This window comes from Protopterus annectens, chromosome 2.part1 (genome assembly GCF_019279795.1).
Source record: "Protopterus annectens isolate FY-2018-M chromosome 2.part1, PAN1.0, whole genome shotgun sequence".
NCBI classification, from domain to species: domain Eukaryota; kingdom Metazoa; phylum Chordata; order Ceratodontiformes; family Protopteridae; genus Protopterus; species Protopterus annectens.
This window is the reverse complement of record NC_056729.1, coordinates 42,903,120-42,930,581: the sequence shown is the minus strand read 5'-3', so window position 1 is coordinate 42,930,581 and position 27,462 is coordinate 42,903,120. Positions and strand designations below refer to the sequence as shown.

The following is a 27,462-nucleotide window of genomic DNA, read 5'->3' as shown; positions in this document are numbered from 1 at the left end:
ACTTTATACAGTACACAGACAATGGAGATGTGTGCTAAAGTTCTATGAGTACTACATACCAACTGCTTTCTCCTGAAGGGAGGGTATACTGCATGGCATGCAAATCGGTCTAGATGCCTCAAAGTTGTATATCCAAAAACATTTCCATCTTGTAACGCAGGATGTCATTATCATTATCAGTGTAGTTAAGCATCTTCTTTCACTACTCATTCCAGAAAGTTCAAATGAAAATTCCAAGCAGTCTTCTGAAACAGTACTATTACAGATCTGAAAAGGTTTTTGATTTGCTGATTTGAGAGGTGTAAGAGTTGTTGAGTTAGATGGGATGATTGAGATTTACAAGACAGGGTACAGACTATTGGGGTGTATAAAATGTGAAGATTTTATAATGGGGAGTTTTCCTATCAGTTGAGGCCAAGACTGAGTTACTATCTACCCCTTTGTATTTTTATGTTATGTCTTGTTCACCAGGTTGTCTAACTGAGTGAACTGGGTTGATGCCCATTTAAGTGGAGGCCCAGGGAAACAAAAAGCTTCAATTAATGGTAAATAAATCACAGTACAGCATTTCAAAAATATTTATATATTGATAGGAGTTGAGCAAAAGTACCAGACCAGTAGTATGAATAACAGTGTGCAAAGCACTTGATATAATTTGGGTAAAACCGTTATTATATTTGTAGCAAAAAATATATGAAAGTTGCTTTTCAATTTTCATTACATTCACAGTGTTCTCTTATTTTTAAAGCCCACCTGCTTACACACACATATAAAAAATGTGTTAATAGATTAAGCCAAGGGCATTAATCCAGCCATTCATCTATGCAAAAGTAAGAGAAATATTATAAATCAGTGCATCTTTGCACTCCCATCCCCTATCCCAACAGCCCAATATTATAGCATAGTAACATAAACATGTTTTTGTCTAAGCTTTCTTGTCTTCACACTGCAATGCCTAAATTTCTTAAAACTGAAAAAAGAAAAAATCTTGTTTACTTTAGTATCTTTGTCACAAACAACAGCCACTGAAAATGCTTTACTATACAACATGCAATTTATATCATAAAATGTTTTACAGAAATATAGTTACATTGTTTTGCTTACAGTTCCTTTTTCTTTTAGTCTCCTTCCAAACATTAATGACATAAAGTGGGGTATACGTCTTTTAGTCCCCCCATAACTTTAACAACCACAACAAAACATCTTTCTCAGCCACTTGTTCTTGTAAAGACATACTTCACGAATATAACTGATGCATTATAGTCTTATATCTTCACTAGTTTCAGTGTTGCTGGTCTTCTTCCTGTTCATCTCCATCTTCCAACCCCAAATTCCTGTTCAAATCCATGGCACTCCCGATTATTCCTGTACTTTTTTCTGTATCTCAGGCATTTTCCTTTGGAACACTGAAAAGTTTTCACTGGTACAGTCTCTCTAGGAGCTTTATTATCAGAAGAATGGGAAGCAGAATCCCCTAATGTTTGATGGCTTTTTGAAACAGCTCCATTGAGCAACCTCACGCTCAGCCAGCCTTTTTTTTTTTTTACCTCTGATTTTTGCAGTTTTATCGGCTCATCTTAACAGCTGTTTAAAGCTTCTTCCATTTTTCCAGCCTTTTGTTATTTGAGTTGATATACTGGAGCTTGAACTGTTTTTTTGCTACACTGCTGCAGGATTGTTCCCATTCAGTTTTTTTCTCTTCACCTTTTTCTAGCTGAATTTCTTTCAGGCTTTAACTTGCTTCTTTGCCTGCATCCAGGCAGTGCACTTACTATCAGTAACTGAATTTTACTAAAACTTGCAGAATTACTAATCATCATCTCTCATTTTTTTTCACTCGGGAAGAAATAAATTAAGTTGTTGGTCAGTGTGCAGCTATCATGGAAGTCCCCGTAATGGCAGGCATCACTGAGGTCTGTAGAGCATATCCAGTCATTTTCTCAGAACAGGTAGAATGAACTGCAATGTGCCAAACTGGAATTTGGTGTGTTTGACAAATTGGTTCAATCTGCTGAGATCTAAAATGGGTCTGAGGTTCTTCTTTTCTTTGATACTAAAGAGAGTCCTGAATAGACCCCATATCCACATTAGTCTGGTGGGACCATTTGGATGACAGTTTAGAAGCAGTTTTTGCATTTTCACTGCTGCCTCCCTTCACTTGTGTGGTAGCACATCAAGAAGGAATTTTTGAGAATCCTTTGGACTGAAAAAAAAGGAATTATATAATCTCTGGACACGACTCTCAACACCAAAGCATCTGACATGATACCTTCCCAAACTTCTGGGTGGACAGCCAGATGACCCCCTACTGCCTCCAGAATACAGCAGTCAGGCAACCCTTCACAGGTGCTGGAAGGGCTTCCACAAGAAAGCCAAAGTGAAGCACTGGTTCTGTGGATCATTCCACCCCATTAGTGACATCCACTGTAGCTGTCCCTCCTCCAGTGGTAAGAACCATCACCAGGGGCATCCTGGAAAAGGCTTCTGCAATAAAAGAGATGCTTTCCATCCTTCTGCTTCCTAGAGAAGGACTTCCGTTTGGTAGAAAAGCAAACTCCAACATCAGACAGTATCTTCCTGTCACACTCCTAGTCAGAGTGCCTTTAACCTTTGGGCCAAAAGAAGAATCATCAAATGAAGCACTGATAAAGAATGCCTTGAAGCAGTCCAGGAAGTTGCATGAGAGCATCCAAGCATGATGGCACATGGCAATACTGATGCCTGCTATGAGGAATATTCAGTCAGCTTCACTGGACAATAGCCTCATGGAAATGTTAGGTATAGACTGCATAGTAGACAACTGAGCCATGAGGGTCTTCTGAATGCCTGGAGGCTGCTCAATGTCCATGACCTTTGACACTTCAGCAATAAGGTCCTGTTGAAGTCTTGGTAAATGGGCAAAGTAGTTCAGTGCATGCAAGACAAAAGTGGCTGAAGTGTATGGGCACTTTCCCAAACAATCCAATGTCCAAGAATCGCTGTTGAGTGTATGGACCATGGGACTCTTCTCAGAGATGCCCATTTTCGGGGCCACCCCAACCACAATGGCATCCATCGCTGGATCCAATGGGGTATGTCTCTGAGAGGGATACAAATTTTATCAGATTTCCTTTATCCCTCAACCTCTTTATGCAAGAAATATGGACAAAGCCTAAAATAATAGGGAACAAAGGCCCCAAAATAGGGACAGATTTTAAATACTGCTGTTATAAACATAGGAAGTTGGTAGAACAGGTTTGTGTTGCCATGCCCTTTCTGAGGGTATGAAGTATGAAATTGAAATGTCTGTCATTTAGTGACATCACTACTCAGTGTTTTGCCAAAAAACCTTATGAGTAACAGACTAAAACTATGACATTCTGTGAAAATCTTAACAGTTGAGAGGTATAATGTCAGGTTCTCTAAGCCCTCCAAAACAAGTCCACAACAGCATCCAGAAGGGAGACGAGACCATGCAGGAAGTGGATGGACCCAAGCCAAAGGCCTCCAGGAAAAACAGACTCCTTCAGGTTAGGGGCCTTAATGAGTCAACCCCCACGGTGTTTCAATAATATAAGAACATCCCCAAAGAAGGTGTCTTCATGGGGGGATTATTGGAAGTGCTCCGCTCTGAGATTGTTGTCCGCAGGGGAGTCCAAGTGCTTCCTCTTGCACTTACTCTTCCTCATGTATCTCCTGGGTGGGGAAGGGGGAGGGGACACAGAAGAGATGGGGGCACTGAATGCAGGGAAGCCTGGAAACCCAATGACATGGGCTGTCCCAAAGCCAACTGATGTGTATTCACAAGTGCCAAAAGGGGAAGAGATTGGCACAGATGCACTGCAGCTGAATGGGACAGAATCCTCTCCATGAAGTCGAAAGTCAAAGCCAGATGGCCGGACCTGGCACCCCTCAGACATGGAGATTCGAGAGACACCGTTGCCCATCTCCAATTCAATCAGCTCTGATATTGAGATCACAGCCAAGCTACTGATAGTAGAAGTGTACAGGGGCAGGGATGAATTCAAAACCAGGAAGGTTGAGCCCGACCCCAGGGAAACAGACCCAAGCACTCTGCTCTGAGACGTACTTGGCTCAGACAGCGCTAGAGTAGAGAACACCAAGGTCTGAGCTGTTTTTAGACTTGGCCAATGTTTGCACACTGCTCTTATTTGTAGAACTCCTTGACAAGTTTTGCATAAAAAGTGATGTGATGAAAAAGAGTCCCTCCTGCAGATTCTTTCAAGATACAAGACTGTCCACAAAAAATATGAATATCTCAATGTGATGTAGATTAAATACACAAACATACACAAGGAGTGTGTTTTGTGTATGTTGTGTGTATGCATGTATTTGAGAAATGAGAAGCGTTTGCTGTTCTACGCATTGTAAATATGAATATTTGCAGTATAACTACTGTTTAAATTTCTCTGTAGTTGTTAGATGTATATATGATAAGGTCCTTAATGTCCTATTCTAAATCATAAGCCTTATATTTATCTGTTGGTGTCACAATACTTTGCCAAAACGACCCCAAAGCTATTGTTTATGTTCAAGACTGCACAATTTGCTAACCTGTTTTGCACTTTAGGTACTATAACTGTTGGGTATAATTTGGCCATATACCCGTCCTCTGATCACAACATAGTTAATGTTCTGTTAGCACTTCACTTTTATTACATACCAGCGTCATTTGACTGTACATGTATTTTCTACACAAACATGATGAAATGTAATGAATATAAATGATATGTGTTCATTTTGATTTATTTACATCACACATGAGGGTAACACATTGTATGTTTGACTTCTTACTACACTTACATCCACAAAATCTTCTTAATGCTTTCTAATTCTCACAGTGAAGGAGGAGTTTATTCCAACTACCTGCTTTAATGATCCATTTAAAATGTATTAGGGTTTAATATGCTACTGTGCATGACCCCACCCTCATGTGCTCCTTCATGCTGTGGAAATATAACTTCAGACGCATCCCGCGTACTTCCAGGTACACACTGATATACCCTGTATATCTATAGATGTCAGCATTCACTTTCTAAGAATGCAAGTTTCTCACCTCAGAGTTTGAGAATTTTGGGTCATCCACCTTGGAAAGAAACTCATTCGCTGCCATTCGTAGCTCATCCTCAGGCCGGTACTCCTCCACCCTGAAAAGTAAGACAAGAAGATGTTAAATCAGGAAAAGTAAGTGAATGTATTCAGCAGCTGTTATCAGTTTTTGTTTGAATCTTAAACTAGAACATTGTGATTGGTTCACATTTTATGGATGTGATGACAATAAGTCAGTATGAGACCAATTATTTTAGAATCCATAAAGTGAACTAGAAGAATAGGAGCCAAACACTATCTTAATAATCTGCTCATAAAGACGCTACAAGCTCACTTTCCAAGTTAATTTCCATACATCCTTACTTGCTCTTTACCTTAGAATATGTAGCTACAGATCATCTCTGCAAGACTCTTCTGCAGCATCAAAAAGGAATTTCAAAAGGCACTGCTTCCCCACATGTTTATTATTACCTTTTTTATTTTGTCTGTTAACCAGGGAATAGACCATCCCACTAAAGACCAATTTTAGCCACTGCCCGGGAATACAACATGAACAGAACCAATGTGAAAACCAAAGACAAAACAATATGAAACTGGGATATAAAAATGAATAACTTTTAGATATTTTTGTATAAAACTTATCATTGGGATCAAATGGTCTCAAAATGAGAGCATGGTTATGAAATTCTCTTCAATTAGATATCAGAGCTTCCTACTCTCTATACTTTGAGCATATCTATACAATTCTCTAGAAAGTTTTGAAATGGTAACACACTAGGATTATATGGGCCACCCAAAAGATACCTGGGTTTCTCTTTCTGCCTTGTTTGCATATATTCTGATCACAATGTAAACCAACTTTATAATGATATCAGGTTATAAAGTCCTGCATTCAAAGCTCTAGACTAAACCGATGCACTTTTGGAAAGACATGGAAAGTGGGTCACTGATAAAATATTATTGTCTGATTTCTACTTTAAAATTATGCTTACAAAATAAACTGACTGCAAATGCAATTAGTATGAAGGTAGTTAATATACTTATAAAATAAAATAACTGCAAAGACAGTAAGAAGGCAGTTAACATTTCTGAAACTTACCTACCAGGATCAATATGGGTTTATTCCTGGGAAATGAATGCTCCAGGCAACATATTTATACAGAAGAACCATTGCTTCTTTATCAGTTAAATGAGCAAAGTTAGTCCTTTTTGATACAAAGGCAGGGTATGCCTGCTACCACCTACATTGTCTGTGATATTATTAAACCCTCTTTTATACAGAATGTCAGATTTGTTGATTATTATAAAGACTGCTAACAAAAGACTCAAACTCATAGCACATGCAGGTGATCTCCATTTATTTACTGCTCATTTTCAGCAGTAATTTTTATGTCAGATTTTTATTCCTTAAAGTTAATACAGCAAAATCTCCAAGACTTCTGATGTCCAATGTTGTTCTAGTACAGAGTTCTGAAATTCCCCTGGCAGAGTTCATACTTGTTATACTAAAGTCTGCATATGCAAGTGTTACAAGTTAATGCTGTCAGGGTGTGTAACAGTGACAGCAGTAAGCTGCAGGGCAGGACTTAAGTCGTTTCTTTTTGTCTTTATTAGGAGCTGCCCATCTGAGAAAAACTCGCACATTGCCAGTCACTGTGAAGACATCAAAGTGTATAATGACAACATTTTGATGGAGAGGGAGATTCCCACTTACTCCCTGGAGCATTACAGTACAACCTATCGAATTGTGTGGCTGTCTTTCCAGAGGTGGAGGAATACATAAAATTAAAAGCATTTAGACATTTAGAATAAGTTTACTACATATACATCTAAATCTGATGATAAAGATGATACTTTAAGGCTAGTGACAGTGGGCAATTGGAATATTTTCTATCTTTACAGCTTGGAGTTAATTTTGTTTTGTTTATTATTTTATTTATCTATATTTGTTGACCTGAAAAATCCGACTGGACACAGGTCCTTTTTTGGCAGAGACCCAGGGAGAAATGCTCCACAATAAAAAACAACAATTAAAAATAAAACAACAATTAAAAACCACAATTAATTAATTACATGTTACAAGAAGTGTGGTAGGTTTTGTTTAACAATAGTAGTAAACAGTTATAGTTCAAAATGGAATTAAGTTATATCATTGGTGCCATAAAGATTAGAAAGTATTTTAATAGCTGAGCTAGCAGGTTTTACCCTTGGATAACAGCGGTTAAGATTACAGCTGAGATATAGGTTTACAAGCAAAGTATTTGACTGCAATCTGAGGTATTTAGAGGGTGGAAGAAAGGGATTACAGAGGTTGGGGTAGAGAGGTTTGTTACAGGGGCATGCCCAATGGTCTTTTAGATGAGATTTTAGAGCAAATTTGAAGTTAGTGTGTGATGACACAGAAGTTATAGTGTGAGGAAGGGTATTCCACAATTTTGCTATGGAGTAGGTGAAGAGAGCTTCTCCCGCAGAGTTCCTGGTTCTAGTTACCTGTAATTGATTTTTGTTGCTGGAGTGCAGTGGTCTGGTGGTATGATAGGGTTAGAGTAGATTTTGCAGGGAGGGGACTTTTAGAGGATGATTTAGTAGTTTGTTGGCCTGTGAGAGTTGGTACCATTGAAGGAGGTGAGGGAGTTCTAGCCAGTCTAGTTCAAGTGAGGTGCAGTGGTGGCTACGGTAGCTTGCGCCAGTGGCAAACCATTCTATTTTGTTGTAGCAAGACTCGAGTTTACTTAATTCACTTTGCCTTAGGTTGGTAAAGATTGGAGAGGCGTAGAGTAGGGTGGAGATAAGGTGGCTATTTGCAACTGAAATATTGGCTGATTTGGTGAGGAATTGCTTATTTCTGTATAAAGCTCCTAGATTTTTGTGTACTTTTTTATTGTTAATGAGATGTGGATGTCAAACTTTAGGTTACTGTCAATTTCAACTCCAAGTAGTTTGGTGTGGTCTGTTGGGGGGGGGGGGTAATGGTGTTGTCACTGGCTGTAATATTAAAATGGTGGGTTGGAAGATGAGGAGTTTTGTTTTGTTTGGGTTAAAGTATTAATTATGCATCTGAAAGCAGAGTTTCAACTGAGGAAAAGGCTTCCTGTGGGGTCTTTTGATGTTCAGGTAGGGAGTGGGCTGAGCAGATGATGGTGGAATCATCTGCATACTGTATGAGAGTGGCCTGATTGGTAGCAGAGGCTACATTACTAGTGAATATAGAGAAGAGTAAGGGTCCAAGGATGGATCCTTGGGTAACACCTATTGAGACAGGGAATTGGGAGGATATATCTTTATGCCAAACAACAGACTGATGGCGGTCAGTCATATAGCTCTGGAACCAGTTTGTGGCAGATTGAGAGAAGTATAGAGTATTGAGAACAGTGATGAGTTATTTATGAGACCATGTCGAATGCTTTAGATAGGTCTAGGAAAGTTGCAGAGGTGAAATAACCATTGTTTTATGTTGAAGGATTGTATTAGTCAAAGCAAGTAAGGCAGTGGTTGTGCTGTGGTATGGTCGGAAACCATGTTGTGTGTTAGACAGGAGGTTGCTAGTAAGGAGGTAGTTTAGAACTTGAGAGTGAATGCATCTCTCAAGTATTTTGGATAGAGGAAACAGAATTGCTATGGCCCGGTAGTTGGTGAATTCTGTGGAGGGCCCACCTTTGTGGAGGGGGATAACGTGGGATATTTTCCATTGTGAAGGGACAGAGCTTTCAGATAAATATTGGTTAATCAGGAATGCAACTGGGTAGGCTAGGGCTTCAGCTGCAATTTAGGTACTCAGCTGGGAGGTTGTCAGCTGCTAGTTTTGTGGGCTTTAGTTTCGATAAGATTTTTTTTTATGTTAGAGGTAGGGATAGGAGAAAAAGCAAATGCAGTGGGCAGGTTACTAGGTGGAGCTGGAGGGGGTAGGGGAGAGGGGTTGTGTTGTTTTGCTAGTGATATAACGGTTTGTGTGAAGTGAGTGCTGAAGGAGGTGGCAATGTTTTCAGAGGAGTCTGTTTTGTTTGGTGGAAGGGTTCCTACTTTTCCTGGGTGGAGGATGGAGTTGATGTTTGACCAGAATTGTTTAGGGTTGTTTTGGGTGGAGTTCAGGGCAGACTGGTAATATTGGATTTTGTCCTGTTGTATTGTTTTTTTTTAACTTTGTTACATAATTCACAGAATTTCTGTCTATCAGAGGTTTTTTGTCTTGTGCCAGTGATTCCAGGCTCTATCTCGGTTTTTCATTTCTGATCTAGTGGCTTTTTGTAGCCATGGGGAGGACTGGGCTTTAACTCTACTAAATCTTGTGGGCGCATGGGTGTTTACAACTTTAAGGAAGTTGGTATTGAAAAATTGGACAGCGCCATCAAGGTTGAGGTATTTTAGTGATTGATTTTATTTATTTGCATTTGTTTACTGGGATGGGCCAGAAGTGCCCATTTTCAGTGGAGTCCTGGGGAGAAAAGCTCCACATATAAGACATTTCACATACAATAGAGAATTTGCATTAATAAAGACATTTAGTACATATTATTGGCAGCTTATATAATTGGTGAAAACAAAACACTACATAAGCAATCATAGGTTCATAGGTAGGTACTAGGCTATTGGCCCTAAGGCCAATATAAGCCTAGCCAAAAAGGTACCCTGGCTTTCGCTACCCAAGAAAATTATTTTCCTGTGCCCCTGTTGAACAGAGCCACAGAATTTATCCCCGGGGTGAATTTCCTATTTCCCATCCAATCATCGAGATTATTCTTGAAGAGTGCTAATGAGGAGCTTTGTTTGATATAGATAGGTAATCATTCTCAAATCAAAGATATTATACAAGCAATGTAGAGTATATACATGAGAACATTCCATATGAGTAGTTTTCAGCTAACAAAATTTATATAGGACACTTCATGCAGTGGGTGCAAAGCAGATATAGGAATTATAGACTAGGTACTTAAACTTTTCACACATTTAGAAGGTGTAATAGATGAGCGATCGGCTAGGAGTCCTGTTGCAGGAATCAGGATTTAATATTAATTGGCTTAATAAGTACCAGGTTATAAAATCCTGCATTGTCAGTGTATTAAGTAGTGCAGTGGATAGTATCGTCACCTCTCAGCAAGAGGTGCTCTGGTTCGATTCTCAGCTGGGGTGCAGAGTCTGCATGCCCTCCTTGCATTCTCTTGGTTTTCCTCCAGATGCTTCAGTTTCTTCCCACATTCAAAAGACAGGCAAGAGGCGGATTAGATACTCTAAACTGGCCAAAGCCTCAAGTGTGTGGTGTGAAAGAACTACGGTGGGAAGGCTAGCTACCCAGAGGTATAAACCTTGACTCTAGATGATTGTCACTGTTGAAGTGACACCCCGACCCCATGTGCACAAATGAGAAAAAGGAGGTGTGGATGGATATTAGAATCTCTTTTCCTCTGGTTAAATTATCACAGTAAACAGTTTCACTTTCACAGTATATGTATTTGAGCTAGGCAGAGTTTCCTAGTCAACTTTTGAAAGATTACTTTACAAGTTGATATACAGGTGAGGGCAGATAAGGGTTCTCCACTGGAGGAGATCCATTAGAACAGGTATTTAAGAAGTCAGACAGAACTGGGATTTGATTCTCTCAGCAAGGCAAATGTACCAGACATACAGTTTTGATACTCTGCCATATAGGCTGAAACTGTTTTAAAATGCTTTATGATTCCAAGAATATATGGCATGGAGATCTTTAGAAAAAGGGTAGGAGCAAATTACATACGAAAAAAATGGGAATTGTGGGAACAATACATACAGAGAAGGAATGAGGTTTAAATAAAGCAGGATTTGAATGAGCTATGTAATGTCTGACTGGCAATGATTGAGTAGATTATAAGTGATGTATAATGTTTGCAACTAAAATTATGTCAATATGGTTTGTGATGTATAACGCTTGCAATTAAGATTATGTCACTATGGTTCGTTTTCATTTATATAAATGTACTAAATTATCACTTATGACATAGGCAAAGATGTTTCTTGTTTGAAAAAAATATACGGCATGCAAAGCCTTATATCTTCTGTCTTGAGTGACAGATTACGTCAATATTTAAACAGAAGCATTTTTAATTTTCCCAATAAATCTGTCAATCCAATATTACATTTTAATGGTAATCCCGATCCTCTCTTATAAAACTGTCAGGTAGGGAGTTGTCAGACAGCTGAAAATATTGGCATTGTGGTGAAGTTAGTGTAGACATTGTCCACTGCCCATAAATGTATTCCTAATGTTTTCATAGTAGATTAGAATTACAGAAGTAGTAGAAGCAATACTTGATATACATATTAAATTACAAACAGATCTTTAATGGGTTGCCTTGCATTGGTGACTTTCAACAAGAGAAAAAGGAGGAATTGAAAATAGCAGCCCCCCCCCCCCCCCCCAGTAACAAAGAAGCTGATATTATCAAACTGTAAAATAAATCCATTACCATTCATTTCTAAGACTGGTGAAACTGATTTTGTGAATTTCTTTTTAAGTAAGAATACAATTATTTTTGAGCCTGCTTGGAATAGATAGATTAACTGGCCTGAGGATAGCTTTTGGTTTTCTTCTTTAGGATCATAGGAGGTTAGTACGCTAATGAACCTAGGGCCCTTTCAAGCTTAGCTAAGCATTACTGTTATTTCCACAATCAGCACCTATCACCCCTGTCCAAGAGGGACACAGGTGGAACCCCTGGGGTGAATTTATGGTTACCCATCCAATCGTCCAGACTGCATCTGAAGAGGTCCAATGAGATGCTCTGTTTGACATGAAGCGGGAGTCTGCTTCAAAGGTGTGGTAACCTCTGGGAGACAAATCTGTCCCTCCAGCAGGTTCTACTAATGTCACACACCACGTTATGGCCTTCAGAGCGAGTAACCCATGTACCACTTGACTTACGGATATGCAGCATTTCCAGTAAAGTAGGGACAAAGATTGCATTAATATGAAAGGGAGAGATCGTCTCTGAGTAGTCTGTATGGAACAGAATAAAGTGAAAGTGATTCAGGCAATCTTCATAGGACAGATGCTAAAGACCTTAAATTTTCCTTGAGAGGAACCTTTGTGGTCTCTCCAATTGCTGCAGGTGCTTGGAAAGGTACATACCAAAAGGGGAGTTGTACTCAGTTATTGGCCTGATGAGAAAAGAGTACAGGGAGGTTCTTTTTTTCTGGAGGCAATACCCTTACTTATGAGATGATCAATATAGAATGCCCTTCTTACCAATGTGGAGACATGGTGATCAAACGTAAGGTTGCTGTCAATCTGTGGGCCCAGGTCTCTCACTACTGAGTGTGTACTTAGGGTGTTATTGATGTGGTAGTTCACAGGAACATCGCTCTTACCAAAAGGGATGACAACATATTTTTTTGCACTGAGTTTAAGACCATGACTTTGGCGCCAATCATTTGTTTGTGCAAGACCCTCTTATAGAATCTCCAAACTATGTCAACATCCCATGACTGCTCCCAGTTTGGAGTCATCAGCAAACTCTGTCAGCCACAGACCTTTAGTTTTAGCCTGTACTTCAGAGAAATAGATTCCAAACAGTAGAGGTCCCAGAACTGATCCCTGTGGAACACCACTGGTTACAGGTCTGCTGTTGTAGGTGGATTCCTGCATTTTGACTATATGGGTTCGGTCAGTGAACCAGTTAGCAACCCATCTAATGATATAAGGGTTGACACCTAGCTGGGTGAGTTTGTCAATGATGCCTGAGTGAGGGATTGTGTCAAAAGCCTTGACTAAGTCTAGGTAGGCTGTATGCACAGACTTCCCCTTGTCAAAGGCCTTGGTGACTATCTCGAAGAAGACCACCAGGTTTAACAGGCATGATCTCCCTTTGACAAATCGAAACTGAGTAGGGTCAAATGTTTGGAAATTACCTATATCCCTGTTGGTAAGGTACATGATGATATGCTCCATGGCCTTGCAGATAAGGCTAGTCAGGCTAATAGGTGCATAGTTCCTGGGGTCAGTGGAAGCACCACCTTTGTGCAAGGGGATAACGGTGGCATTTTTCCATTCAGCATGGATGATGCTGATGCTTCTTGTTTGAGCCCATGCAGGACACAGCCTGAGATGGTATCAGGTTCCACAGATGTTGTGTTTTTGACCTTAGAAAGGGCATTCACGACCTGTTCTTTAGAGATACAAGGAAGAGGACAGTTGGTAGGGATGTCATGGGGTACATTTGGTGGGGACAGGGGAGTGAAGTTTTCATAGAACCTGTTAGCTAACAGGTTAGCAATGTCCACAGGCTCCGTATATTTGGTATCATTAACTACCTGTTCAGCACAAATCTGGGCCTTTCCTTTATGGTTATGGATGTAACTAAAGAATGCCTTATGGTTGTCCTTAGTTGAGTAAGCTAATTTGGATTCCTACTTAACTTTGAAGGAATTCACAAGAAGTCTTATTTACTTGTTTATGCTGAGGAGGGAGTATTTCTATTTTAGGGCTTGCTCCCTCTTACTTTTAGAAAGCAATTTTTTCCACTTACTGTACAGCTTGTTAATGGCAGTTTTCCACCAGGCAGGTTTGCTCTTCCTTCCGGAGCTTGTTTTGGTCTTATCAGGCACAGCTAATTCAATGCAGTTATGCAGGTGTTTGTATAAAGCATTTGTGTAGAACTCTGCATAGTTGCCAATTCCATCTGAGGGGGGTAGGTGCAGTGAAGCTATTTATACCATCCCGTAAGAGGTTGTAATCTGCTTTGGAGAAGTTTTTTTTAGTTTAGTTGCTGCTGGGGGTTAAGTCACCGTACTCAATTAGACTGATTTGTGGTCAGATCCCACCAGGGAAAACCTCACAGTGGGGGTGCTATAGTGGTCCCCCATATTGGTAAGCACCAGATACAAGATGTTGGCACACCTTATGAGGGTGTCAATCAGCTGGGTCCAGGGCTCTGGATTTAAAGTCGAGGAATCTTTCGGCAAGTGAGTTTGTGCACGAGTAATTTACCCAGTCAATGGATGGGTAGTTAAAGTCACCCAAAACCACTGTGCTCAGATGTATCTTGATAGATTCAAGTAGATCCAAACAGGCAGAGTGGGTATCCTGATTCATGGAGGGGGTTCTTTAGCTGGCAATGACTTGTATAGGTGTCCTACCAACAGTTCACAGCACCTAAAGTATCTCCAGGGAATCATGCTGTCTAACCAATCTGAAGGTGTATTTATCTTTAATATTAATACACCGCCTCCTTTAGTTTTCACACCTTCAGTTTGTGGTCTGAACGTGTGGAGGGGGTGTAGCCCGATATGGCTGGGGTGCCCTCCACAGCCTTGAATAAGGTCTCCATGACTGTGCAAATGTCTATGACTTACAAGATGAGGACTACTTCCAGTGAGTGCAGTTTCATGTTAAGGCTCTTAGCATTTAGCAGCATATCCTTGAAGTTATTTTTAGATGGAGTTCTTACGTCAGGAATTTTGTCCTTTAGACACTGCCTAAGAAGGCACTATGGGGGTGGCAAGAGCCTTAGCCAGTAGCCAAAATGCCAGGGGTGACAGATAAAGACCATCTCTGGCAAAGCATTGAGGTTTGTCGATCATGTCATCCCAGACTGACAGATGCTGTATCCCCTTCGAATGACAATAGAAACTAAGCCAATTATTCCCCCAATCCCTCTTGATGTTTTCCTTTTTGCATCATCCTCTTTAGCACTAATATTTTTTCTGCCTTTCCTCATCCCTCTTGTATGACCCTAAATGTCTTTGTGTTTAAGTGAATGAGGACACCTTTCATTATTTTACTTATCTGTGTTAATACGCATAATTTAGTACTTAAATACAGCATTCAACATAACAGCTATAAACACAAGTTTTAGGCACTATCTGATAACAGAAGGTAGAAACTCAGAATATTGAACGCAATATCATTAAAAAGAAAAATAACATGGAAATACACAGGTATTGTTGAAGTTAAACAAACAGGGCGGCTGCGGTGGTGCAGCGGTTAGCTTTGCCACCTCACAGCAAGAGGTTCTCCGGTTCGATCCTCAGCTGGGGTGCCTTCTGTACGGAGTTTGCATGTCCTCCCTGTGGTTGCATGGGTTTCCTCCAGGAGCTACGGTTTCCTCCCACATCCCAAAGACATGCTCTAGGTAGACTGGACACTAAATTGGCCCTAGGCATGAGTGAGTGCATGCATGTGTGTGCCTTCTGTGGAAGGTTGGGCACCGGGCTGGCAACTCGACACCATAAAAACTCCACTGCCAATCATGAGCAGACAGGTGATCCGCTGTGGCAACCCCTAACCGGGAAGAAGTAGTTGAAGTTAAACAAACACTGGAAAATAAGAGGAAGTTGAAGGAAAAAAGAAAACCCAGATGGAGGAAGAAAGCCAGGAGTGTAAGACAGCCCTAGCACTTGTATAGCAGTCTTGCACTTCAGCTCAGTGATGACTTTGCAACAGTTTCTTATACATCCAGAAAGAAGCTCCTGAAGTGTTGGCCCAAAAATTGAGTGAAAAAAAAAAAAAAAAAGATCAGTTCACTTGAATGACTGATATTCGCTGCAACACTACAGCTTAATGAAAGTAGGGTCTTCACTGGTAGGAAAACATGCTGATTAAAAGCTTGGAGCTTACTACAGCTGCATAGCCAGTTTAATAATTTCATAGATATTTTTTTAAGAATATCAGATCTAATAGACAAACAGGAAAAAGCCCGTACTCGTGCTGAGGCTGCAAAACACCTATGCCAGCAAAAACTTCTGACTTAGATTTGAGGAAATGGGAGACTCAGAAGCAGCCATATAAGGGCTGAATAATCATGGATGCAAACTGCTTCAAGCTAGGTCACAGTAGATCCCTAGGTATCAGAAGACTGAGAAGGCTCAATATGCTTGCTATGCAAGAAAAATCAGCTAATGTATTGCAGCGGTAACAGGAACACACCTCTGAACTAGAATAAGACAAAAGGAAACTGGTTATTACTACGCAAGTTGTGAAGTTCATCAAGGTCAGATCTGAGCTTTGCTTTAATCTTTTATGACTGATGCAAACTACAGGAACTAAAAGGGGCAAGAATGTACAAATAAACAAGACTAGAGAAGCAGCTGTCAGAAGGGACAGAGTTAATTAAGATGAGTAAGAATGACGTCACAATATGAACAAAAATGATCAACTTCAATAACTGGCTTAGTTTCTGGTGTCATTCTAAGGGGGTACAACACTGTCAGCATGGGTGAATATGGTCAATAGACCACTTTGCCAAGGATGGTCTACACCAGTCTCCTCTAATCTTTTGAATATTGGCTGAAACAATGTCCTCTTCTGCAGTGATTTTTTTAGGCAATGCCAAACTGACAAACTTTCCAACATAACAGAACCAACCTAAGGGAATCTAAAAGTGTTACTTCTCAATGCCAGGAGCCTAAAAAAGAAACCCCATTCCCTCCAGGCTCTCCTCACTATGGAAAATGTGGACATCTCTGCATTTATTCCAAAATGGTCTAAAGCCATGGAAAGCACCCTGGCAGTGCAGGGCTACAATGACCTCCACACATTTAGACCACCTACTGCACAGGCAGGGACCAAAATGTGGAGATATCTATAACAATAAATTCACCTTAAGACTAGTCACACAGGACAACACGCTTGAGCTTCTACATGCCCACATATCCACAGGCAAAGTCCCATATCAAATTCTTGCAAGCTATAGGTCATTCTTGATGACCCAAGAAATCCATAACTCATACTTGTACCTGTACTTTCTGGAGGCTCTCACCATTTAACCAGATCTATATTCACTGGAGTCTTCATCTTCCGAACTACAAACTGGGATACTTGCACAGCCTTAATCTTACAGGCCCAAACATCTTCAACCAGATGGCACACCTAGCGGACGAATGGATTAACATACTTCATAGGTGTGTAAAAGGCTAACGACCACAAGGGCCTTTTAAGCCTAACCATACATCCCAAATCTCTGACAAGTTCTAGTAGCACTGATAAGTGTACACCGGGGCTTGGGAAATTAAACATTTACAAGGAGGGGCCTAAGAAATGAATCATTTACAGGCTTCGTGTCCATTAGAGACATAGGTGCCAAACAAGGGATGAATTTTCTATTCACCATCTAGTTGTCCAAGTTACACTTGAATTGGGTTAGGCAGGAACTCTGCTGCACATGGATGGGGAGCCTGTTCCAGAAAAGGGGCAATCTCTGGGATTTTACCTGTCTCTCCAGCAGATCCTATTATATCACAGGCAAGGTTTAAGTCTTTAGAATGGTAATGCTGGTGCTGTTTGTTTTGCAGTTACGTAGGGGGTCCATCAGGGTATGGTCTGACAATGCCTTGTATGCCAGGCATAGATCTCTCCTCAATAGCTTGGTAGGAGACATAACACAGGGATACGGCTTTGAAGCAGTCTGTACAGGACATGTTATTTATGCCCTGCATTCCTTTAGTGAGGAACTTCTGTGGATGTTCCAATTGTTGGATGTGCCTGGTTAAGTGCATACTAAAGGGGGCACTGCACTCAGTGATGCACACAATAAATTAACAGATAAGCTGCAGGTTTTGAAACTGTATGCAATCCAAAGAGCGGAATGGCCAAAACAGGTTCTTCAGTGAACAGAAGACAGACAAGTACATCTAAGCAAAATGGAGTCAAAACTAAGCTATATGACAAGTTAAAAGAAGAAGGTGGCCAAGAGACAAGTTTAGAATCACTTGAGAGAAAAGGCAAATACTGTGGTTACATATATGAAGTAAGAGCCAAGGCCTCAAATATACTACAAATGTGAAGACATGTAGATTTTTTTTTGTTTGAAAATGCCACAAAGTATTTTTCACTCCTAAAAGTCATTACAGAATGTACCAGAGTATTACACATTTGCTGGAGTTCAGTTACTGTTTTAATAGGGGATTTTATACACATTATTTGAAAATGTCTTAAATAAGAGCAATTTAATGGGGAAATAAAGAATTTATGTAATGTTACTTGACATGGAAAAGTACCCAGCATCTACACAGACAATTATTTTAGATAAAATAGAGGGAATAGTGAAAGGGGCAAAGGCTTTGTTGAACTTATTTCAAAATATGAAGAAAGCAGTCACCAGAAAGTGAAAAAAAACACAAGACAAAAGATATCAAGTAAATTATGAAGGAGAAAAATGAAATAGGTTCATACTAGGCTATCTGCCCTGGGGCATTTATAAGCCTAGCCCGATTGTGTTTGGCTTACGCCACCCCTTGGTTTGAGTATACTGTGCCCTTTTTAAAGTTTAGTTTACTGTGCCTCTGTCTAATAGTGACACGGAAGTAATCCCCGGGACAAACCTACGATCCCCCATCCACTCATCAAGATTCTTCTTGAAGAGAGTCGGTGAGGTGCTCTGCCTAACATGAATTGGAATTCTATTCCAGAGCGAAGGGAGCCTCTGGGTTATGAATCTGTCCCTCCAGCATGTTCTATTTATTTCTGTGCTGAGGTTCAAGTCCCTCGAGCGCGTGGCTCTATGGGATTTAGATTTACTGAGGTGGAGCATGTCCATTAATTCTGGGTTGGACATAGCTTTATATGTCAGGCATAGATCACCTCAAAGTAGGCGGTATGCAACTGAGTAGAGCTGGAGTTTTTTTAACTGAGCAGCATATGGCATCTGTTTGAGTCCCTTGATCCTCCTGGTGAGGTACTTCTGGGGTCTTTCTAATTGCTGCAGGTGTCGGGTAAGGTACATCCCAAAGGGGGCATTGTATTCTATGATGGGTCCGATGAGGGATGAATAAAGGGGCACGATTACCTCTCTTTATCTAGATGTGAATCCTTTCATGATGAGGTGGGCTATGTAGAAGGTCTTTCTAACCACTTTGGCAATGCGGTTGTCAAAGGAGAGATTGCTATCAACTTGGGTCCCCAGATCCCTAATTACTTTCTCTGTACTTAATGGGTTACCACCTATGTGGTAATTTGTGGGCACATTGTTTTTGCCAAAGGGTATGACTATACACTTTTTGGCATTTAGCTTTAGACCATGGACCTTTTTCATCATATGTCAATATACAAGAAAAATGTTGAAATGCATGCCTTGGACATTGCAGATAGAAGTGGCATCAGAGTCATAAGTAATTTTGATGCAGAGGAAAACCACTCTGGTAAATGGGTTAAATTATTATAAACTGCAATATGTTCCAAATGACTTTTTTATATACATTATTTGATTAACAGCTAAAATAAAACATTGTGCTGTAATGTTGTTTGCAAACTGGTTGTCTCAGTTGTCAAAACTTAAAGTAAAAGTATGTCCTGTCTGTAAACCCCCAGACATCAATAATGCAGAATATTTATATCCCTTACACTCCTGCAGGAAAACCACAGCTCCATACTCTCCAAGACTAAGCCACTGCCCATTAGAGGTAAATGACAAAACTCCAACTTCTTCCCCACCTTTATTAGCTCTCTCACACTAAGGACCTCTAGCTACAATCTTATATCTGTACCTTCCAATGGCCCTCTCATGACAAACCCCTTACATGACAAACCCCTTACAGCAAAGTCACAGCAAAGACCACAGTTTGTTTCTTGCCCATTAACTTTGGGCCCACCACAATTCAACCTTAAGGCAGTCAACTCTTACCCAGAATTCCAACCAAAACTCAAAAACAACCTCCTTGAGAAAGCAAAATACAATTGCTTACAAAAACAACCAGAGCAATCCACCCTTGTACCCTCAATCAGCACATAGAGCCCAAACATCTTTGATGATGCCTTTTGGTGACCACAAAGAAAGCAGCTAATCTGTCAATGGTCAAAATCCCAAGTGCTCACCCCTCCAAAATGTGTGAAAGGCCAGAGAGTTTGTTCAATAAGTAAAGTATGCTTCCATGATTATGTCAGCACATCCTGACGGACTTAATAACAAGTACCCCAGCAGCCATCCAGTCTCCAGTTTCTGGTATTAGCAGGACTTTTAAAAGTTAAATTTTAGCAGAAAGGCTTATGCAGAATGCTTTCTTTTAAAATAAATTGGCGATTGCAAGCCGAAGATGCAATGTGGAAAATGGTAAGTCTTTCTTATATACCTTCATCGCTTAAAACGTTTCTTTAAAAGGCTGATACCTCTACAAAAAGTGAGCTGAACCTTACCTTGCTTCAGAATAGTTGCACAAGGATTAATGCCAACATCAGAAAAAAATGCCTCACATCACTGCTCTGAAAGACTGATTACAGTGAAGGAACTCGCTGCTCTCAGCAGGTGCACCAGTGCATGAAACGGTTAACGGAGAACACATCAAGTGAACAATGTTAGTGCGAGAAGCCAAATCCGTCCTTTACGGCTGTTGCAAGGAGAAACCGCTAACATCAGAAAAATGTCTTGCAGCACTGTTCCTCTGAGGGGAAAACATAAAAGAAATCTGTGCACTCATATGTAGAATCTCGGCAATTAACAGCCCACAGGGAATGTAGCATCTAAACAAGGCTAGTACAATGTATGGGGTGGTTAAGCAATTCTTGTTTTAGGACAACTGCAGTGGAATGATTGCTAACCAGCAGAAAACATGCCTTGCAGAAACGCTCTTCTCAAAGGATACTGTAAAGGAATTCCCAGAACTTAGAAACCTAGCAGTAGCATAAACTGGTTCAAGGAGAAAACAGTGAGTGATCATGGCTAGCACAGGAGGGTGCTGGAGGTGGAGGAGTTAAGACAGACAGGTAAACAGATGAGCTTTATACTTCCTTTCACATTTTTCATCTTTGGTTTATTACAACTGAACAACAATGCTGAAGACAATTAGTGGCATAAAATGTCTGCTCACCTGTTATATTTAGCTTTTCTTGGACGCGCACTTCGAGTTAACTTCTATCACTTTCCAAGGCACACCCTTGCAAATTCCACCCGACTTAAGCTTGAGGGTGCCAGGTCTGTATGACATCCTCCCTATTCCTGTTCTTTCACTGTGCATGTCTAGGGCTTGCAGCCAACCTTCAGACATTAGCCTCCAGCTGCCATTACCATCTTGGAAGCCCTCCGACGAACTCCTTCCATAAGCTTGTTGCCCATTGCTTTTCCAGTGGTTACAAGTGTTTGACTATTGCTGCTCTGTAGATACTAGAATGAAATCTACTTCATTAATGTCCAACCCATGTCCCTACAGGCCATTGAAACAGCCCACTTCCAGCATGTCATATGACATGCGTTTGGTAGTGGCGATCACTCTCAGATGCAGCTGACTCCATGACTGTAACCTCTGTTACTTGGGTTTGATTGAAAAGCATATGATGTTGGCAAACTCTTCCTGGCACTAAATGAGCCAACAGTCTTAGTGTACAAGTACTGTGTTTCAGACAAGCATTACCTCATGCCTCATGTACAAACTAAATGACTCTGGCCTGCCAAGCCATGTCTGTGACGTGCAGCCAGGCCAGTTATGTGCAAACATGCAATCAACTCCAGTATTATGAAATGTGTTTTATTAGCATTCTACACAGTGCTGGAAGTGGTACAGAACACAAGAAAAATCCATGCTGACTCAAATGATGGCCCACCACCACTCCACTCTTCCGTTCGTTGACTGCAGACAATAGTAAGCTAGGATGAGAGATGGATGAGTAAGACAGGAATTTGTGTGGTGAGGTTAGAAGGTCAAACGGGAAGAAACCAAACAAAAATACTCCTACATCTTCATCTCTGATTTTTATAAACCTACTTTCCAAAGTCCATTTATATCCTGTATACCCCCCCCCCATTCCTGAAATGCATACATATTTTAATTGTCTGAAGTTTTAATTTTGCCCCCAACCCTCTACTACCACCACTGCATTAATTCTAGTGTCACTTGTTAAAACAGACTGGCTCAAAGGTGGGGGGGGGGGGGGGGTGCATCAGAGAGTCCAAGCAAGATGGCAGCTTAGGCTCAGAACTCTGAGCAAAAGTTCCAGAAAAAAGTAATCATCCAACCAGTTTCAGGTGAGAAAAGCAAGAAAAAAAATAAGGCAGAGGTCAAGGTGGAAGGCAACAACAGCTGGCACAGTTTAAATCAGTTCCACAGGAAGAACAGTTTTGCAAATTGTTCCAGAAGCTGATGGTCCTGCCAATGCAGGCTTCATTTACTTACTTATTTGTTTATTGACATTTGATTAACAAGAAAGTCTGACTGGACAATTTTATCAGTTTTCAGCAAAGGACCCGGGAGCAAAGCTCCAAAAATAGAAGAACAGAAAGTACATGTACATAGATGAACACTGACATCATGTTACAATATACTGTAAATACCTAGATTTACACATGACATGTGTAACATACATGCTGAGAGAAGAAGGGAGCCACTTTTGAGATTTTAAGTATTTTTTCTCTGTTTATTTGCTAAGTTTTTCTGCATAGCTGCCTAGCTTGAGCATTTTCTGGCTTGTTAAACTTGATTTCTGTATTAGTAGCTGTATTTAGAGCACAACCAAAAGCTGTTTGCTGAATTTCCTGTTTGCACTTAATTTTAAATCGTTTTTTTCTTAAAACTTGCATATTTTCTGTCCTTGACCTAGCACTCTTGTGTGGGGTCATTTACTGCACTGTTATAACTTGATATTACTTGTGAACCTCTGCTATCTCTGTAAAAAACAAAAACAAAAAAAAAATCTTGCTTTTTCCCACTTTTCTGAGAGTTAAAGTTCAGTTACAGGCTTGCTGTTCCTGAACTGTTTGAAAGTTTCTGTGAGGCCATTTTTGCTTGGGCTGAAGGAGGGGCTCTGTGTTCATCAGTGGCAGTGACTAACATTGAGCAGCTTCCCTGCCCCCCGTGGAGGTGGTTACTGACTTGAAACTGTAGTTTTATTGGCCACTAGGGGTCATTTCCATAACTCCTTCATTTGTCCTCAGAGGAGTGGTTTAAGGCAGTAACTTGTAGTTTATTGGTCATTTTGGGTCATTTCCGGTCTTTTCCAGCCCCCTGCTATAAAGCACGCTTTAGCGCGCATTAGCGCGATTTAGCCCGATTTAGCGCGGAGTTGCTACCGTTGCACACTAGGGCAGCGCCGGTTAAGCAGGTTTAAACTATTCGGGCTACCTAAAGTCCACTCTTCAAACTACCTTCCTCGAACTATACTACTGATCTAATCAGCGTATCCTATAATTAAAAAGATCATCTCTACTTGACTCCAAGTAGACTATTCTCTATCTTTTAAACGTAGCACTTGCGCCTACAGTACTTATTACCTTGATACGGCACTCTTGTCATAGATAGTACCCCAAAAAGGCAACCCCCCATTTCTCGGTCACCCACGTCCCCCGGAATCTTTTTTAAAGTTTTTTGTCTATTCCTTCTAGCATGTCGAGGGATCAGTTGCTAGTGTCCTCTCCTGCTCAGCTGGTGAACCTGGGAATATTGAGGCAATGTTACAATTGCCTCATGTACACAGACAACCCTCTCCTCCTCCCACAAAACACAAATACATGCGAGAGATGCAACTATACGGCCAAACTGGAGGCTGAGCTCTCTCAACATAGGACTGGCATGACCAGTCAGGAGGAGAAGGTTACCACACACACTATAGACCCAGTCTCACATAGTACCATTACAACCTCAAATCATACACATAAACACGCAAAGACATACTCGGAGGCTCTGATCAAAAATCTACCAAAACAGCAGAGGCCACCAAAGCAGACACCCAAACAACCACCACCTCAGAACACAACACCTGCAACACATAGACCTCACAGTCAGAGTGTCAAACAGTCACAGCCCTTAAGGCCAAACACAATGCCAGACACACTAGTCATTGGTGACTCCATAGTCAGACACACTGACGTCCCGCTCACCAGACTGAGTAAGGAGAAGGTCACAGTAAGCTGCCTGTCGGGCGCTAGAATCCGCCACATAACGCAAGCACTCAGGTCTCTCAACAGCAGGTACAAATATGACTCAGTCATTGTCCACGCTGGTGTAAATGACCTGAGACGTACCTCCTTGGACTACATGAAAAGAGACATTGAGGAGCTCTCTGATTATGTAGCCCAGGCAGGTATGACCCTGACCTTGAGCAGTATCCTACCTTCACCAAGAATGATGCCACAATACAGAGATAAGATGATCAGCTTTAACAATTGGCTTAAACACTGGTGTCATTCAAAGGGGATCCAGTGTCTGTCTGCCTGGGATGACATGCTGGACAAGCCACGCTGCTTCGCAAGGGACGGCTTGCACCTGTCACCCTGGGATTCGGATATTGGCAAAGGCTCTTGCCACCCCATAGTGCCTTTTTTAGGCAAGGCTCAAATTCTAAACCTACCACCCTAGAACACATAAAAGGAAAAAAACTAAGGGTAATGCTGCTCAATGCCAGAAGTCTAAATCTCAAAATGCACGCACTCGAGGCCCTTCTCAGTATGGAGAACATCGATGTCTGTGCTGTGACAGAAACCTGGTTCAAGGCTCCTGAGAGCACCCCAGCTATCAGGTTTTACCTCATATCATGCGTTCCGGCCCCAAAATCCGGACAATACCAAGAAAGGAGGGGGTATCCATATTCATCAAGGACACCCACACCTCAAGACTGGTGGCAACGCACGATGCATCGGAGACCATCCAGGTGCAATTAACCATAGGCAAGACTGCTCTGCAAATTGTAGCATGTTACAGGCCACCCTCACAAACTCAGGAACCTCACATGGCCTTCCTGAAAACACTAGAGGGATAAATGTATCACCAAACACCATCATACTAGGTGACTTCAATTACCCTAATATAGACTGGGAACACTACTCAAGCCCAAACACCCTAGCCCAAAAGTTCCTGGAATTCATAAACTCAAATGCCATGGAACAACTAGTCGCCATGCCCACAAGAGGAGATAACATACTTGATCTCATCATCACGAACATGGGAGCACAATGTTCAACACCGGAGGTGTACCCCTCACTGGTGAGATCAGACCACAAACTAATCTCGCTGGAGGTCCTCATCCCACCCCCACCTGAAATAAAAAGACCACAGTAAAGAACTTCTCAAAAGCCGACTTCACACTTCTAAAGACTAGTGTGGTCTCCTTTAAGGCCCCCGAGCCAGCGGAAAACAGTACTCAAGCCGCTGAATCACTTACAAATGCCTTCTACCAGCACCTGCAGGACTGCATGGATAAGGCAATCCCAAGCAAAACAAAGACTTTTTGTACCAAAGGCAAGCGTCCAGTCTGGTGGACCCCAGCCATAAACAAACTCTACAACAAAAGGAGGAAGCTACTACAAGATAGAGCAAAATCCTTAAAAGGTAAGACACCCTTGATCACTATAAGTAAAAACTAAGAGCTCTCATAAAATCATCCAAAGCAAATTTCGAGAGAAAAATAGCTAAAGACTCAAAAGACAATCATAAGGCCTTCTTTAGCTATGTTAGAAACCTGGGAGGAAACTCCCAGATATGCTCAGAGCTAGTTCAAAATGATGTGAAGATTACTGATCCTACAGACATTGCCAACATACTGGCTGACAGGTTCAGTGCAAACTTCTCCCCTCCCCAAAAGGAGAGATATCTATACCAAACGATTGCAGCCCCCAAACATCTCCAGCGCCCAAGTGAGAACTGCTCTCTCCAAAGCAAAAACACAGCATCCATGGGACCTGATGGTGTCCCCGGCTGTGTGCTCCATGAACTCAATGAGGAATTAAACCCACAGCTAGGACAGCTGTTTAATCAAAGTCTTACCTCTGGATACGCACCCAGGAGTGGCGCACTGCAACTGTGGTACCACTTCACAAAGGCGGTGCCTCCACCGACCCTGGAAATTACCGCCCATTAGCTTGACAAGCCTTATCTGCAAAGCCATGGAGAGGATCATAATGGACCTCATAAATAAAGACATAGGGAATTTGCAGACTTTGGATCCAACCCAGTTTGGCTTTGTCAAAGGCAGATCATGCCTTTTAAACTTGGTTGACTTTTTCAAACAGTCACCAAAGCCATTGATGAGGGAAAGGCAGTCCATACAGCCTACCTCGATCTGGCTAAGGCCTTGATACAATACCCCACTCGGGTATCATTGAAAAACTCATCAGCTTAAATGTCAACCCATACATCACAAGATGGGTTGCAAACTGGCTGAGTGACAGAACCCACAGGGTCAGAGTTGCTGGCGCCATGTCAGACTCAAAGCCTGTCACAAGTGGTGTCCCACAGGGCTCAGTCCTGGGCCCACTCTTGTTTGGCATCTACTTTTCCAAGTACAAGCAAACACAGGAGGGTTATGGCTGACAAAGTTTGCAGATGACTGCAAACTGGGCCATAGTAGAAAACACATCTGACACAGATATCCTTCAGAAGGGTCTCACAGAAACGGATAACTGGTGCCAGAGCCACGGCCTAAAGTTAAATGCCAAAAATGCATAGTCATACCCTTCGGGAAAAACAAGGTTACCCTAGCTACCAAATAGGTGGCAATCCACTGAGCACAGAAGAAGTTATCAGGGACCTGGGGACCCAGGTTGATAGTAGTCTGTCATTCGACACCCATGTAGCTAAAGTAGTTAGGAAGACCTTCTACATTGCCCACCTTATCATGAAGGGATTCTCATCTAGATCAAGGGAGGTCATAGTCTCCCTTTACTCATCACTCATCAGACCAATGATTGAGTACAATGCCCCATTCGAATGTATCTGACCCGACACTTGCAGCAGCTGGAGAGGCCACAAAGTTCCTCACCAAAAGGATAAAGGGTCTCAAAAATCTGTCCTATGCTGCCCGACTGAAAGAACTCCAGCTCTATTCAGTCGCTTACCGCTTGCTCAGAGGTGACCTTTGCCTAACATACAAGGCCATGTCAAACCCAGATTTGATGAATATGCTTCACCTCAAAAAATCTAGATCCATCACAGCCACAAGGGCGGGAGACTTAAACCTTGACACGGCTATTAATAGGACGTGCTGGAGGGATAGATTCATCACCCAAAGACTCCCTATGCTGTGGAACAAAATCCCGGTACATGTGAGGCAGAGCACCTCGCTGGCCTTGTTCAAGAGAAATCTTGACCAATGGATGGGAGATCGCAGATATACCCCAGGGATTACCTCAGTGTCACTGCTCGACAGAGGCACAGCAAAATAATGGGTATAGTTCCCCATACTAAAGGGGTGGCATAAGCCACAAAACGATGGGCTAGGCTTGTAAATGCCCTCGGGCAGATAGCCTAGTATGAACCTATGAACCTATGAACATGCACCATCATTAAAAGATAACTATAATATCATGGAGCATTGAAGTGTTGACGTGTGATAAGTGCAAGAGTTTGTTACTGACTCATAAAGCAAATGTCAGAGTGGAAACATTCAAACAGTATTTGTTAGAGGTAATAAGTGGGTTATATAAAGTAGGCAGTAGAAATATTGAGTTAAAACAAAACTGAGAGTGGGGAAAATAAGAGTAAGAGAAACAAAAACGAGGAAAAGGACAGACATGATATATAAAAGGAGTAGGA

At 41.4% G+C, this 27,462-nt stretch overlaps 1 protein-coding gene across 4 annotated transcripts in view; it reads right to left on the bottom strand.

Annotated features, from left to right (window-relative positions):
• PEX5 (peroxisomal biogenesis factor 5) overlaps positions 1 to 27,462 on the bottom strand; it is a 672,311-nt gene that overhangs the window by 428,185 nt on the left and 216,664 nt on the right. For all 4 annotated transcript variants that reach the window (XM_044062012.1, XM_044062007.1, XM_044062008.1 and 1 more), the window contains exon 7: positions 5,057 to 5,147. In XM_044062012.1, the coding sequence (XP_043917947.1) occupies positions 5,057 to 5,147 (91 nt within the window). The remainder of the gene's footprint in view (positions 1 to 5,056; positions 5,148 to 27,462) is intronic.